Below are 11,172 nucleotides of genomic sequence, written 5' to 3'. Positions count from 1 at the left end.
CTTTACTATGAAATGTGAAACCAGTGCAGAGGGTTTTTGTTTTGTTTACAGTAGTACATCTACTGAGATGTAATTCACATACACTACAATTAACCCATTTAAAGTGTAAATTCAATCATTTGTAGTATATTTAGAGTTGTGCAACCATCACAATTTTAGAACATTTTCATCATCTCTCCTCCATTTCTTTCCGACCACCAAAACCCTATACCCATTAGCAGTCATTCCTCTCTCCTCCCTAGCACTAGGAACCCACGAACTTCCTGTCCCTTTAGCTTTACATATTCATGTAAATGGAGTAATATAAAATGCTATTTTGTGATTGTCTTCTTTCACTCAACATAATATTTTTAAGGTTCATCCATGTAATAGCATGTAGCAGTACTTCATTCCTTTTTATGGCTGAACAATATTCAATTGTGCACATATACCATATTTTGTTTATCTTTTCATCAGTGAAGGCCATTTGGGTTGTTTTGTTGCTATGAGCTGTCATGTGCAAGTTTTTGTGTGAACATATGCGTTTCATTTCTCTTTGGTATACATCTACGAGTGGAATTGCTGGGGCATATGGTAACTCTATGTTTAACCTTTTGAAGAATTGCCAGACTGTTTTCCAAAGCACCATTTTACAATCCCAAGGGCAGTGTTCAAATTTCTCCACACCCAATTCTTGTTATTTGTCTTTTCTATTATAGCCATCCTAGTGGGGTTTGAAGTGGTATCTCTAGTATTTCCCTGATGGCTAGTGATGTTGGGCATCTTTTTCTGTGCTAATTGGTCATTGTGTATTTTCTTTGGAGAAATGTCTCTTCAGATCCTTTGCCCATTTTTTTTCTTTAAGTAGGATACATGTGGAGCCCAACACAGAGTTTGAACTCAGAACCCTGAGATCAAGAACTAAGCTGAGATCAAGAGTTGGACACTTAACCAACTGAGCCACCCAGGCACCCCTATCCTTTTCCCATTTTAAAATTTTATTTTTATTTACTTATTTACTTTACTTTTTAAAATGTTTATTCATTTATTTGCGGGGGGGGGGGTGGAGAGAATAGGGGAGGGGCAGAGAGAGAATCCCAAGCAGGCTCTGTGCTGCCAGCACAGAGCCCAATGCAGGACTAGATCCCATGAACCAGTAGACCAGGACCCCAGCCAAAACCAAGAGTCAGATGCTCAACTGACTGAGCCACCCAGGCACCCCTTATTTTTTATTTTTATTTTTTTAAAGTAGGCTCTATGCCCAACGTGGGGCTTGAACTCATGACCCCAAGATGAAGAGTTGCATGTTCTGCCAACTGAGCCAGCCAGATGCCCCTACCTTTGCTCATTTTTAAATTGGATTATCTTTTGAATTATTGAGTTGGAAGATCCAGTGAAAGACATGAAGAGGAGGAATAATAAAACCTATCAGTTGGTGTCAGCTAAGCAAGTAGAAAATAAATATTATTTATCCCTATTTTACAGATGAGGTAATGCCCAATAATGCCAGTGAGTGGCAGAGCTAGGATTCAAGCTAAGTTTGATTCCAAAAGGCCAGCTCTTAACCTTAACCAAGAATGACCAGTGGTTCACTGAGTTGTAGCTTTGTTCCTTGCCCCTAATTCCCCTAAACCACAGACCTGCGCTCCTTGAGGAACCTCCTTGGAGGCGCCAGCAGATGGCGATGGGGCCCCTGTGGGCCACTCTGTCGGCCCGCGTCTGTCTATGGTACCACCAGTGCGCAGGCGTTGCCTCTGCGCTTCCGGGCGCCTTTCAAGGTGAGCCAGGGTCCCCGAGAACCTACTCCCTACTCCTCAATCCCTTTTCCCGAATCAAACCATCCCCCGCAGCTCGCAGCCGGCTAAGCACCGGAGCCAGGGTGCCCAGGAGATGGCCAGGTAGCCACCAGAGGAGGCAGAGCTGTCCGGACGTGTGGGTCCCGGCGAGGCCCACCGGCCGTAGACCCCGCGACTCTGCTTTGCTGCGCGGGGTAGGTCGTGACTCTGGTTGGTCTCTTGGCGATCCGCCTTCCAGAAGCGGAGCGTGACTCCTCCCCTTGGTCCTCTTGGTCTCCACCAGGCGGCGCCGTCATTCCGGCCCAGGTTCCCTTGCGCTGCGAGCCCTGGGCACCCCATGGGTGTTGAGATTGGCAAGGAGAGAGGCGGAGAAATGAGCTGTCAGAGAGCGGTGTACCACTTGAAATAAGTTTCCCTCGTGGACTGTGCTTTTCATCATTAGAATCTCCTGGAGTACATGTGCAAATCCCTATGCTCCACCCCGAAAGATCCCGATTCAGTAGATCTGGGGTGGGGCCTGGAAATCAGCATTTTAAACGGCTGCTCCAGGTTGATGCCCATAATCTGCGGACCTCACCTTCAGAAACACCGGTGTAACTGGTGGAGAGGAACATTGCATTGGGTTGGCTATGGGGCTGTTTATCTTCTGGAAGGCTTCCAAGAGGAAGTGATTCTAGCTTGGCTTTGTATTGAGGGACCAGAAAATCCATTGGTTCTTTACCCCACAGTGATGAACTCCCTGCCCGCTACCAGCAGGATGCAGAAGATCTCAGTGCTGCTCTTCCTGGCCTGGGTCGGCTTCCTCTTCTACGCTGGCATTGCCCTCTTCACCAGTGGTTTCCTGCTCACCCGTTTGGAGCTCACCAACCATAGCAGCTGCCAAGAGCCCCCAGGCCCTGGGTCCCTGCCATGGGGAAGCCAAGGGAAACCCGGGGCCTGCTGGATGGCTTCTCGATTCTCTCGGGTTGTGTTGGTGCTAATAGATGCTCTGCGATTTGACTTTGCCCAGCCCCAGCGCTCACATGGGCCTGGGGAACCTCCTGTCTCTCTGCCCTTCCTGGGTAAACTGGACTATTTGCAGAGGATCCTGGAGATTCAGCCCCACCATTCCAGGCTCTACCAGTCTAAGGCTGATCCCCCCACCACCACCATGCAGCGCCTCAAGGCCCTCACCACTGGCTCACTGCCTACCTTTATTGATGCTGGCAGTAACTTTGCCAGCTATGCCATAGTGGAAGACAATCTCATTAAGCAGCTTGCCAGTGCAGGTTAGTTTGGGCCTCTTTGGAGTCCCAGAGTACCTTAGCAGATTTCGTCTTTAGAAGTCAGAGAGCTAGAACTTTGGGTGTCCAGCTACTTGCTAGACTATGCTGTGGGAGGACAGGGGAAGAGAAAGAGACTAGAGCCCTGCATGCAGCAAGTAGGGGTCTGGGCTTTGTCCTTCTGGAGTTTCTAGTCTGCATGGAATGTTGCTTTTATTTAGGGGGAGCTCTCAGTAAGGGGCAGTGGAGAGATGAGGAGAAGATGTGAATCCGGTTATTCTCACAAGTGAGAAAGCAAAGAGTCAGTCCATGCCCTGTCCACTCACTGACTTGGAAAATGTAACATATACCCAGGAAAGACAGATCAGCAAAGATAGCCAAGAATTGGGAATTAGCAGAGCCTTTTGTAGAAACAAGAAGTGAAAAGTCTTGTTATTGGGGAAAGTATGGTTAACAGGGAAAGCTTCTTGGCAGAAAATCTTAGGCCTTGAAAGATAAAGAGTTGTTGGATGAAATTGCTGTCCCTTCGAGTGCATGGTTGAGATTTCTGACGAGTCTTTAAAGGTCCCCCTCTTTTTACCCCTGCCTTGACTCCTGCTCAGGCTGTGACCCACTCTCATGTCCCTGCAGGAAGGCGTGTGGTCTTCATGGGAGATGATACCTGGAAAGATCTTTTTCCTGGAGTTTTCTCTCAAGCTTTCTTCTTCCCATCTTTCAATGTGAGAGACCTGCACACAGTGGACAATGGCATCCTGGAACACCTCTACCCAACCAGTGAGCATTGGGCCAGAGGCAGGTCTGACTAAGATTAGGAGCTGGGGAGGGTTGCTTCAGGTCACAAATTCTGACCCTCCCATGGGTGCAGTGGCCTGGGCTTACGTCCCTTGATAGATTGTCAAAAGCTGGCTGGGGTTGAGGAGTGGCCTTAGTCCCCTGTGCTCAGTGTTCTTCCTTTCACAGTGGACAGTAGTGAATGGGATATGCTGATTGCTCACTTCCTGGGTGTGGATCACTGTGGCCACAAGCATGGCCCTCACCACCCTGAAATGGCCAAGAAACTTAGCCAAATGGACCAGGTGATCCAGTGAGTGTGGGTTATTGGCTGGGGGAGTGGGTTTGTGTCTGAGAATCTCAGGATATATTGGCCCAAGAGAAAAAGTCTTTATCTTGGAGCCTCTTTCCTTGCTGAATTCTGTCTTTTCTAGGCCTTTCTTTTGAAGCTAGGAGCCTCATTCATCTTGAGTGACTCAGCATGTGGCTTTGGGCAGTAGGGTTGTGAATGAAGAGGTATCTCTTTGCCAAATGTCTAAGCCCTCCTGTTGGAAGTTATGGCTGGGGGTAAATGGGTCTCCAAGGAAAATCTTCATCCATTCCTACCCCCTGACATATTTCTTGGCCTTCAGGGGACTTGTGGAGCGTCTGGAGAATGACACACTGCTGGTGGTGATTGGGGACCATGGAATGACCATGACTGGGGACCACGGAGGGGATAGTGAGCTGGAGATCTCAGCTGCACTTTTTCTGTACAGTCCCACAGCCCTCTTTCCCAGTGCCCTACCACAGGTGAGGTCTGGGGTGTGCTTTGTCGGGTCTCCTGGTATTCAGCCTCATCAAGATCACAGCATTCTTGTGGATCCCTCCACTTTAGATCCCCAAATTCTTTACCCTGGGCATTCCCCATTCATTTCCTACCTAGGTCCCTGTCTTCCATTCCAAATCCCGATCTCAGCTTTGTGGTGAACCCATTGGCCCCTCTCCTTTTCCTTTAGGAGCCGGAGATAGTTCCTCAAATCAACCTTGTACCTACGCTGGCCCTGCTGCTGGGCCTGCCCATTCCATTTGGGAACATCGGGGAGGTAATGGTTGAGCTGTTCTCAGTGGTTGAACACCCCCAGCCTCACTCCTCTGCTCTGGCCCAAGCCTCAGCTCTTCATCTCAATGCCCAGCAGGTAGGTGATGGGTTGGGTTTCCAGGTGATAGAGCTAGGGTGGGCATGGAAGAAGCATAATGATCACTTCATTGTCCTTTGTTCATTTTTAATCCCACTGTCCATAGCCATGTCCTCCTTCCATTATCCCTCACTTCCCCCCTGTCTTGGACAGAGTTTGGGTCCCTGTTTTCCAGATACCTGCTTTGGTAACACTAACCCTTGCCTCTGTCCCGGTTTATGTCTTTGATGTGTTCCCTTGGCCTCTGACCATTTTTGCCAGGTATCCCGATTTCTTCACACCTACTCAGCTGCTGCTCAGGACCTTCAAATTAAGGAGCTTCATCGACTGCAGAACCTCTTCTCCAAGGCCTCTGCTGACTACCAGCGGCTTCTGCAAAGCCCCCAGGGGGCTGAGGCAGCACTACAGACTGTGATTACTGAGCTGCAGCAGTTCCTGCGGGGAGTTCGGGCCATGTGCATTGAGTCTTGGGCTCGTTTCTCTTTGGTTCGCATGGCAGGGGGTGCTGCTCTCATGGCTGCTGCCTGTTTTCTTTGCTTGCTGGTATCCCAGTGGGTAACATCCCCAGGCTTCTACTTCTGCCCCCTCCTCCTAACACCCATAGCCTATGGTCTGGCTGGTGCTATAGTGTGTGCTGGACTCCTGACAGCTACTGGACTGAAGCCAGATCCAGTGGTCCTAGGGGCCATGGCTGCAGTGGGCTCACTCCTGCCTTTTTTGTGGAAAGCGTGGGCTGGCTGGGGGTCCAAAAGGCCCCCAGCAGCCCTATTGCCCATCCCTGGGCCTGTTCTGTTATTCCTGCTCATTCGTTTTGCTGCTTTCTTCTCTGACAGTTTTGTTGTAGCTGAGGCCAGGGCCACCCCCTTCCTTTTGGGCTCATTCATCTTGCTCCTGGTTGCCCAACTTCACTGGGAGGGCAAGCTGCTGCCACCTAAGCTTCTCACAATACCCCGCTTTTGCCTTTCGGCCTCAACAGGCCCGCCACGGCACAATGGCACACATGCCCTCGGACTTGGAGTTGGGTTGCTTTTATGTATAAGGCTAGCTGGACTTTTTCATCGGTGCCCTGAAGAGACACCTGCTTGCCATTCCTCTCCCTGGCTGAGTCCCTTGGCATCCATGGTGGGTGGTCGAGCCAAGAATTTGTGGTATGGAGCTTGTGTGGGGGCTTTGGTAGCCCTGTTAGTTGCTGTGCGCCTGTGGCTTCGCCGCTACAGTAACCTCAAGAGCCCTGAGCCCTCTGTGCTCTTTGTGCGCTGGGGGCTGCCCTTAATGGTACTAGGCACTGCCGCTTACTGGGCATTGGCATCAGGAGCAGATGAAGCACCCCCACGTCTCCGGGCCCTGGTTGCTGGAGCATCAGTTGTGCTGCCCAGGGCTGTGGCAGGATTGGCCGCTTCAGGGCTCATGCTGTTGCTCTGGAGGCCTGTGACAGTGCTAGTGAAGGCTACAACAGGTGCTCCAAGGACCAGGACTGTCCTCACTCCCTTCTCAGGCCCCCCAACTTCTCGCGCTGACCTGGATTATGTGGTTCCTCAAATCTACCGACATATGCAGGAGGAGTTCCGGGGCCGTCTAGAGAGGACCAAATCCCAGGGCCCCTTGACTGTGGCAGCTTATCAGTTGGGGAGTGTCTACTCAGCTGCTATGGTCACAGCTCTCACCCTTTTGGCCTTCCCACTTCTGCTTTTGCATGCAGAACGCATTAGCCTTGTGTTCCTGCTTCTGTTTCTGCAGAGCTTCCTTCTCCTGCATCTGCTTGCTGCTGGGATATCCATCACCACCCCTGGTAAATACATTTCTCAGCCCTGGTTCATCCAAGGACAGTAGTGATGTGACTTCGGCCCCTCTTGTTTTCAGGGAGGTGTTGCTCCTCAGATTCTTCACACGGTTGGGAGGGTTCTCCAGATGTCCTCTTATCTGCTGTAGCCAAGCTAATTGATCCCTCCCACTGGCTCTCAAGGCCAGCAAGGTTCATGGAGGAGAGAGACAGGAGTACTCCAAGACTCATTTCTTTTTTTTTTTTTTTTCCAAGACTCATTTCTTATTGAAATGCTGCATCTTCATGAGTGCATTTCCTGATTTTCCAGTGATGGGAGTGGTGAATTATGAGCATGTGATGTCAACAGTGAGCTGTGCATATATGAGAGAGAGAAAGAGATAGATCATAGTTGAGATGTTCAGATTTAGAGTAACGGGGACTTAGTGCCACAGAGGGAATTAGAATAACAGAGTGTTGAATGTAAAGAGGTTGGATGATTGGCATGTGCAAGTGTGTGTGTGTGTGTGTATAGCACTGAAGTAGTAGGAGTATATGATCATGAGGCAGTAGGCTATGGATTAGAGAATGGGATGTGACTGTGAAAAGGTATATCTCTTCCCCCAGGTCCCTTTACTGTGCCATGGCAGGCAGTTTCTGCCTGGGCCCTCATGGCCACACAGACATTCTACTCCACGGGCCACCAGCCTGTCTTTCCAGCCATTCATTGGCACGCAGCCTTCGTGGGATTCCCAGAGGGTCATGGTTCCTCCACCTGGCTGCCTGCTCTGCTGGTGGGAGCCAACACCTTTGCCTCCCATCTCCTCTTTGCAGGTAACTCCTCATTCCTCTCTTGCTTCCCTTGTTTACTCTGAATTTGTGGAAAGAAAAGAAAGTCCTGGATTTGAGTGGGGAGATGTGATTTTGTTGGATCTTTGGCACCCCTTGGCCAATGGTAATTGGAGCCTCAGTCAACTAGGGTGGTTGGGGGCCAGGGTGGCCTGGTCCCTGGGTCCTCCATTGATTCTAGTCCTGCCTTCCTCTGAGGCAGTAGGTTGCCCATTGCTTCTGCTCTGGCCCTTCCTATGTGAGAGTCAAGGACCTCGGAAGAGGTGGCAGCCCCTAGGGAGTGAAGCTGAATCCAGAGTCAGGCCTGAGGAGGAGGAGGAGCCACTGATGGAGATGCGGCTCCGGGATGCGCCTCATCACTTCAATGCAGCACTGCTGCAGCTGGGCCTCAAGTACCTCTTTGTCCTTGGTATTCAGGTAGGTACAGGGAGAGATCACAGGGTTAGTGACCTTTTCTCATGTGTGTACATCACATTCTTTTTTTCATACTTTACCAAAACCCTAGGAGACAGCCTTGACTGAAGTACAGTTAAGAAAAATGGTTGCCCAAGGCCAGTGGCCTCAAGTGGTTATATTGAGACTTAGACCTGAGTCTCCTTAATCCTAGTCATGGATTGTTTCCTCTCTACAAGCTAGATCTGGACCCTGCTGGTTGCATTTGGGGATTCCTCCATTAGTGGACAGACTGGAAAAACTGAGGTGATGGCCAGGATTCTTTCCCAGGCTATGGTCATGGGTCTTCTTTCCCTTCAGAGGCAGAAGGTGTGACTCTGACATCTTCCTCCACCCTGGAAGGCAGAGCCTGAGTATAAGCACAGATGGATAGTGCTTGCTCAAGGTCACACAGTGAGTCATGGTGAGGCCAGGAAAAGAATTAGGTCTCCCAACTCCTCATCTAGGGTTTTTTTTTTCACTGACATGCACTAGTTTCCTACTCCTCCCATTCTTCACAGGGGCCTATAGCACTTCTCCCTTTGACCTGCTTCTTCTCCCCTTCCCAAATAACTTGACCTTTCGTATCCTTTCTTAGATTCTGGCCTGTGCCTTGGCAGCCTCCATCCTCCGCAGGCATCTCATGGTCTGGAAGGTGTTTGCTCCCAAGTGAGTGGATTTGCTTGAGAAGTATTGGCATTGGGGTGGGTAAGCTTGGATGAAAGAATGAACATCAGGGAGGCAGGTTTTGTCTCATCAGGGAAAAGGCCTCCAGATCTACTTTCAGTGTCCCCTGAGAATTCTCCACATTTCTTTGCAGGTTCATTTTTGAGGCTGTGGGCTTCATTGTGAGCAGCGTGGGACTTTTCCTGGGCATAGCTTTGGTGATGCGAGTGGATGGTGCTGTGAGCTCCTGGTTCAGGCAGCTAGTTCTGGCCCAACAGAGGTAGCCTAGGCTGCAAGTGCTGGCTTTGTGGCCACAGGGAGAGCTGAAGAACAATCTCGCCTGGCCTATACAGGTGCTGGATCATCTGCAAGAGAGGCTTAGCCACACTTCTTACCACCATGCAGCCAGGAGCTACTGACATCTGGGACTTCGTTATTTTATAATTCAAAATCATAGTGGGGCATGGTCCCTAACTGCTGCTTTGAATGCATCTAAGGGACTGGAGGGTGGTCTCCAAAGTAGAATAAAATAATAATGTAAATATGTGTGTCTGAGAGGTGGGGGAGCCCCCACTGTCCTACAGGGAATAGGAAGAGGGTCACTCTCCCCTCCTATGAGGCACAGATGGCATCAGCCATCTTGTGCAGACCTGGCTACACCTGAAAACTTTTGGGAGGTGGTTGGAGTTGTCTGAATTCACTTCTACTTCTTCCCAAATCACTCCTGTTATCCCACCGGCTTTTTTTTTTTTTTTTCCATGTAACATGTTTTATTAAATTCTTCTGCTAATAGCAGAGATGGCTGAAAAGACAAGCACAGGCAACATGGAGTACACAAACCCACTGTCTAAAGCCCCAAACAGTGTTGCATTCCCTCCTCTGTTGTGTTCTTTCGCGCTAGAACACCCTTTGCCCTTTGCTTCTGTGGAGGCCAGGAGGCCACCCTAGTTTTCCAACCTTTGCTGCCATTTATCAGACCTAATTGCCCATCTTACATAGCATTCCATCTTGTCCCATTGATTATTCCTGACTTGGAGCCAAAACTATATAAATTTAATGCATGTCTCTTATGTTCTTCATCCACCTCACTACTATGTAAGATTGAAGTACTGGTGGCAAATTCTCATGGAAATGTCCATCAAAGGAGGGGGAGGGGAAGACCCTGAGGAGAAGGGTCAGGACTGGGATTTGATGTTTGATAATGCCCAGGACAAGTGATGGTGAAGTAAAGGCATTCACCACTGTGGCAGCTAAAGGAAGAGTTGGAATTATTGTGGCTAATAGTCTCTGATGCTACAGAGATCAAACAAAGATAAGTTCATACTGTTTCAGGCAGTTAGAGGATAGGACATTGGTAACCTTGGCAGGAATAGATTTAATAATATAAGAGAAGTTAGGCCCCAGCTAAAACTGTAAGATGAATTAGAAAAAGATCCCTTCCCTTTCCTTAATCTGGGGGACACTATTCCCAAGCATCATTTAATAAGCAGACAATGCCTTTGTGAGAAGAAAAGACCCTTTCCCATCCCAAGCACCCATGGGAAGGATTTCAGAGCCTCGTCCCTCATCTTGTCTTAGGTTCCCCCCAATCCCGTTCCTTTTTTGCAGAGAGCCTCCTTCCCTGGAGCCTAAGGAAAATCTGTTCTTAGTACCATTGGCTATTTCCTCTTCTGATCTAACTACAAGATCCTTTAAGAGAAAGATCTGTTAAAAATTCTTGGGGCACCTGAGTGGCTTAGTTGAGCATCTGACTCTTGATTTCTGCTCAGGTCATGATCCCAGGGTTGTGGTATTGAGCCCCATGAGCACCCCTGCTTAACATTCTCTTCCCCCTCTGCCCTTCTCCCCTGCTTGTGCTCTCTCTCTCTCTCTCAAAAAAAAAAAAAAATCTCATTTCTGCTTCTTACTTGACATCAAAGACCCCATTACACACTTATTGTTTGTTGTGTTGTGTTGTTTTGTTTTGTTCTGAGATAGAGTGTGTGTGAACTGGGGAGGGGCAGAGGGAGAGGGAGAGAGAATATTAAGCAGGATCCATGTTCAGCTCTGAGCTCTTTGCAGGGCTCTATCCCATCACCCTGGGATCATGACCTGAGCCAAAATTGAGAGTTGGATGCTCAACTAACTGAACCACCCAGGTGCCCAACTGTTTTGTTTTGTTTTGTTTTGTTTTGTTTTGCTTTGTTTTGTTTTGTTTTGTTTTGTTTTAGAGAGCTTTACTGAGGTACAATTTACCATAAAATCCAGCCATTTAAAGTGCACAATTTTGGGTGCCTGGATGGCTCGGTCAGTTAAGCATCTGACTCAATTTCGGCTCAGGTCATGATCTCACAGTTGTGAGATCGAGTCCAGTGTTGGGCTCAGCGCCAGGCATGGAGTTTGCCTAAGATTCATTCTCTCCCTCTCCCTCTGCCTTTCCACCACGCACCCTCTCTCTCTCTCTCAAAAAAAAAAAAAAAAAAAAAAAAAAAAAAAAAAAA

At 48.9% G+C, this 11,172-nt stretch overlaps 1 protein-coding gene across 4 annotated transcripts; it reads left to right on the top strand.

Annotated features, from left to right (window-relative positions):
* The first annotated feature begins 1,655 nt into the window (after window positions 1-1,655).
* On the top strand, window positions 1,656-9,947 carry PIGO (phosphatidylinositol glycan anchor biosynthesis class O). 4 transcript variants are annotated; one of them, XM_040481578.1, is made up of 11 exons: window positions 1,656-1,757; window positions 2,504-3,043; window positions 3,668-3,811; window positions 3,998-4,121; window positions 4,441-4,600; window positions 4,807-4,986; window positions 5,248-6,775; window positions 7,373-7,579; window positions 7,797-8,011; window positions 8,625-8,695; window positions 8,847-8,976. In XM_040481578.1, exons 1-11 carry the CDS (start codon window positions 1,658-1,660, stop codon window positions 8,974-8,976), a joined length of 3,399 nt encoding a protein of 1,132 aa, XP_040337512.1. In that variant the 5' UTR covers window positions 1,656-1,657. The 4 variants fall into 4 exon arrangements, with proteins under 4 accessions (XP_040337512.1, XP_040337513.1, XP_040337514.1 ...); XM_040481579.1 differs by having other exon boundaries at window positions 1,720-1,969; XM_040481577.1 differs by lacking the exon at window positions 1,656-1,757 and having other exon boundaries at window positions 2,233-3,043; window positions 8,847-9,947.
* The last annotated feature ends 1,225 nt before the right edge of the window (window positions 9,948-11,172 follow it).

Source organism: Herpailurus yagouaroundi, unplaced genomic scaffold, assembly GCF_014898765.1.
Source record: "Herpailurus yagouaroundi ecotype Mexico unplaced genomic scaffold, PumYag 160, whole genome shotgun sequence".
NCBI classification, from domain to species: Eukaryota; Metazoa; Chordata; class Mammalia; order Carnivora; family Felidae; genus Herpailurus; species Herpailurus yagouaroundi.
The sequence above is the reverse complement of the archived record's forward strand: the minus strand, read 5'-3'. Positions and strand labels throughout refer to the sequence as shown.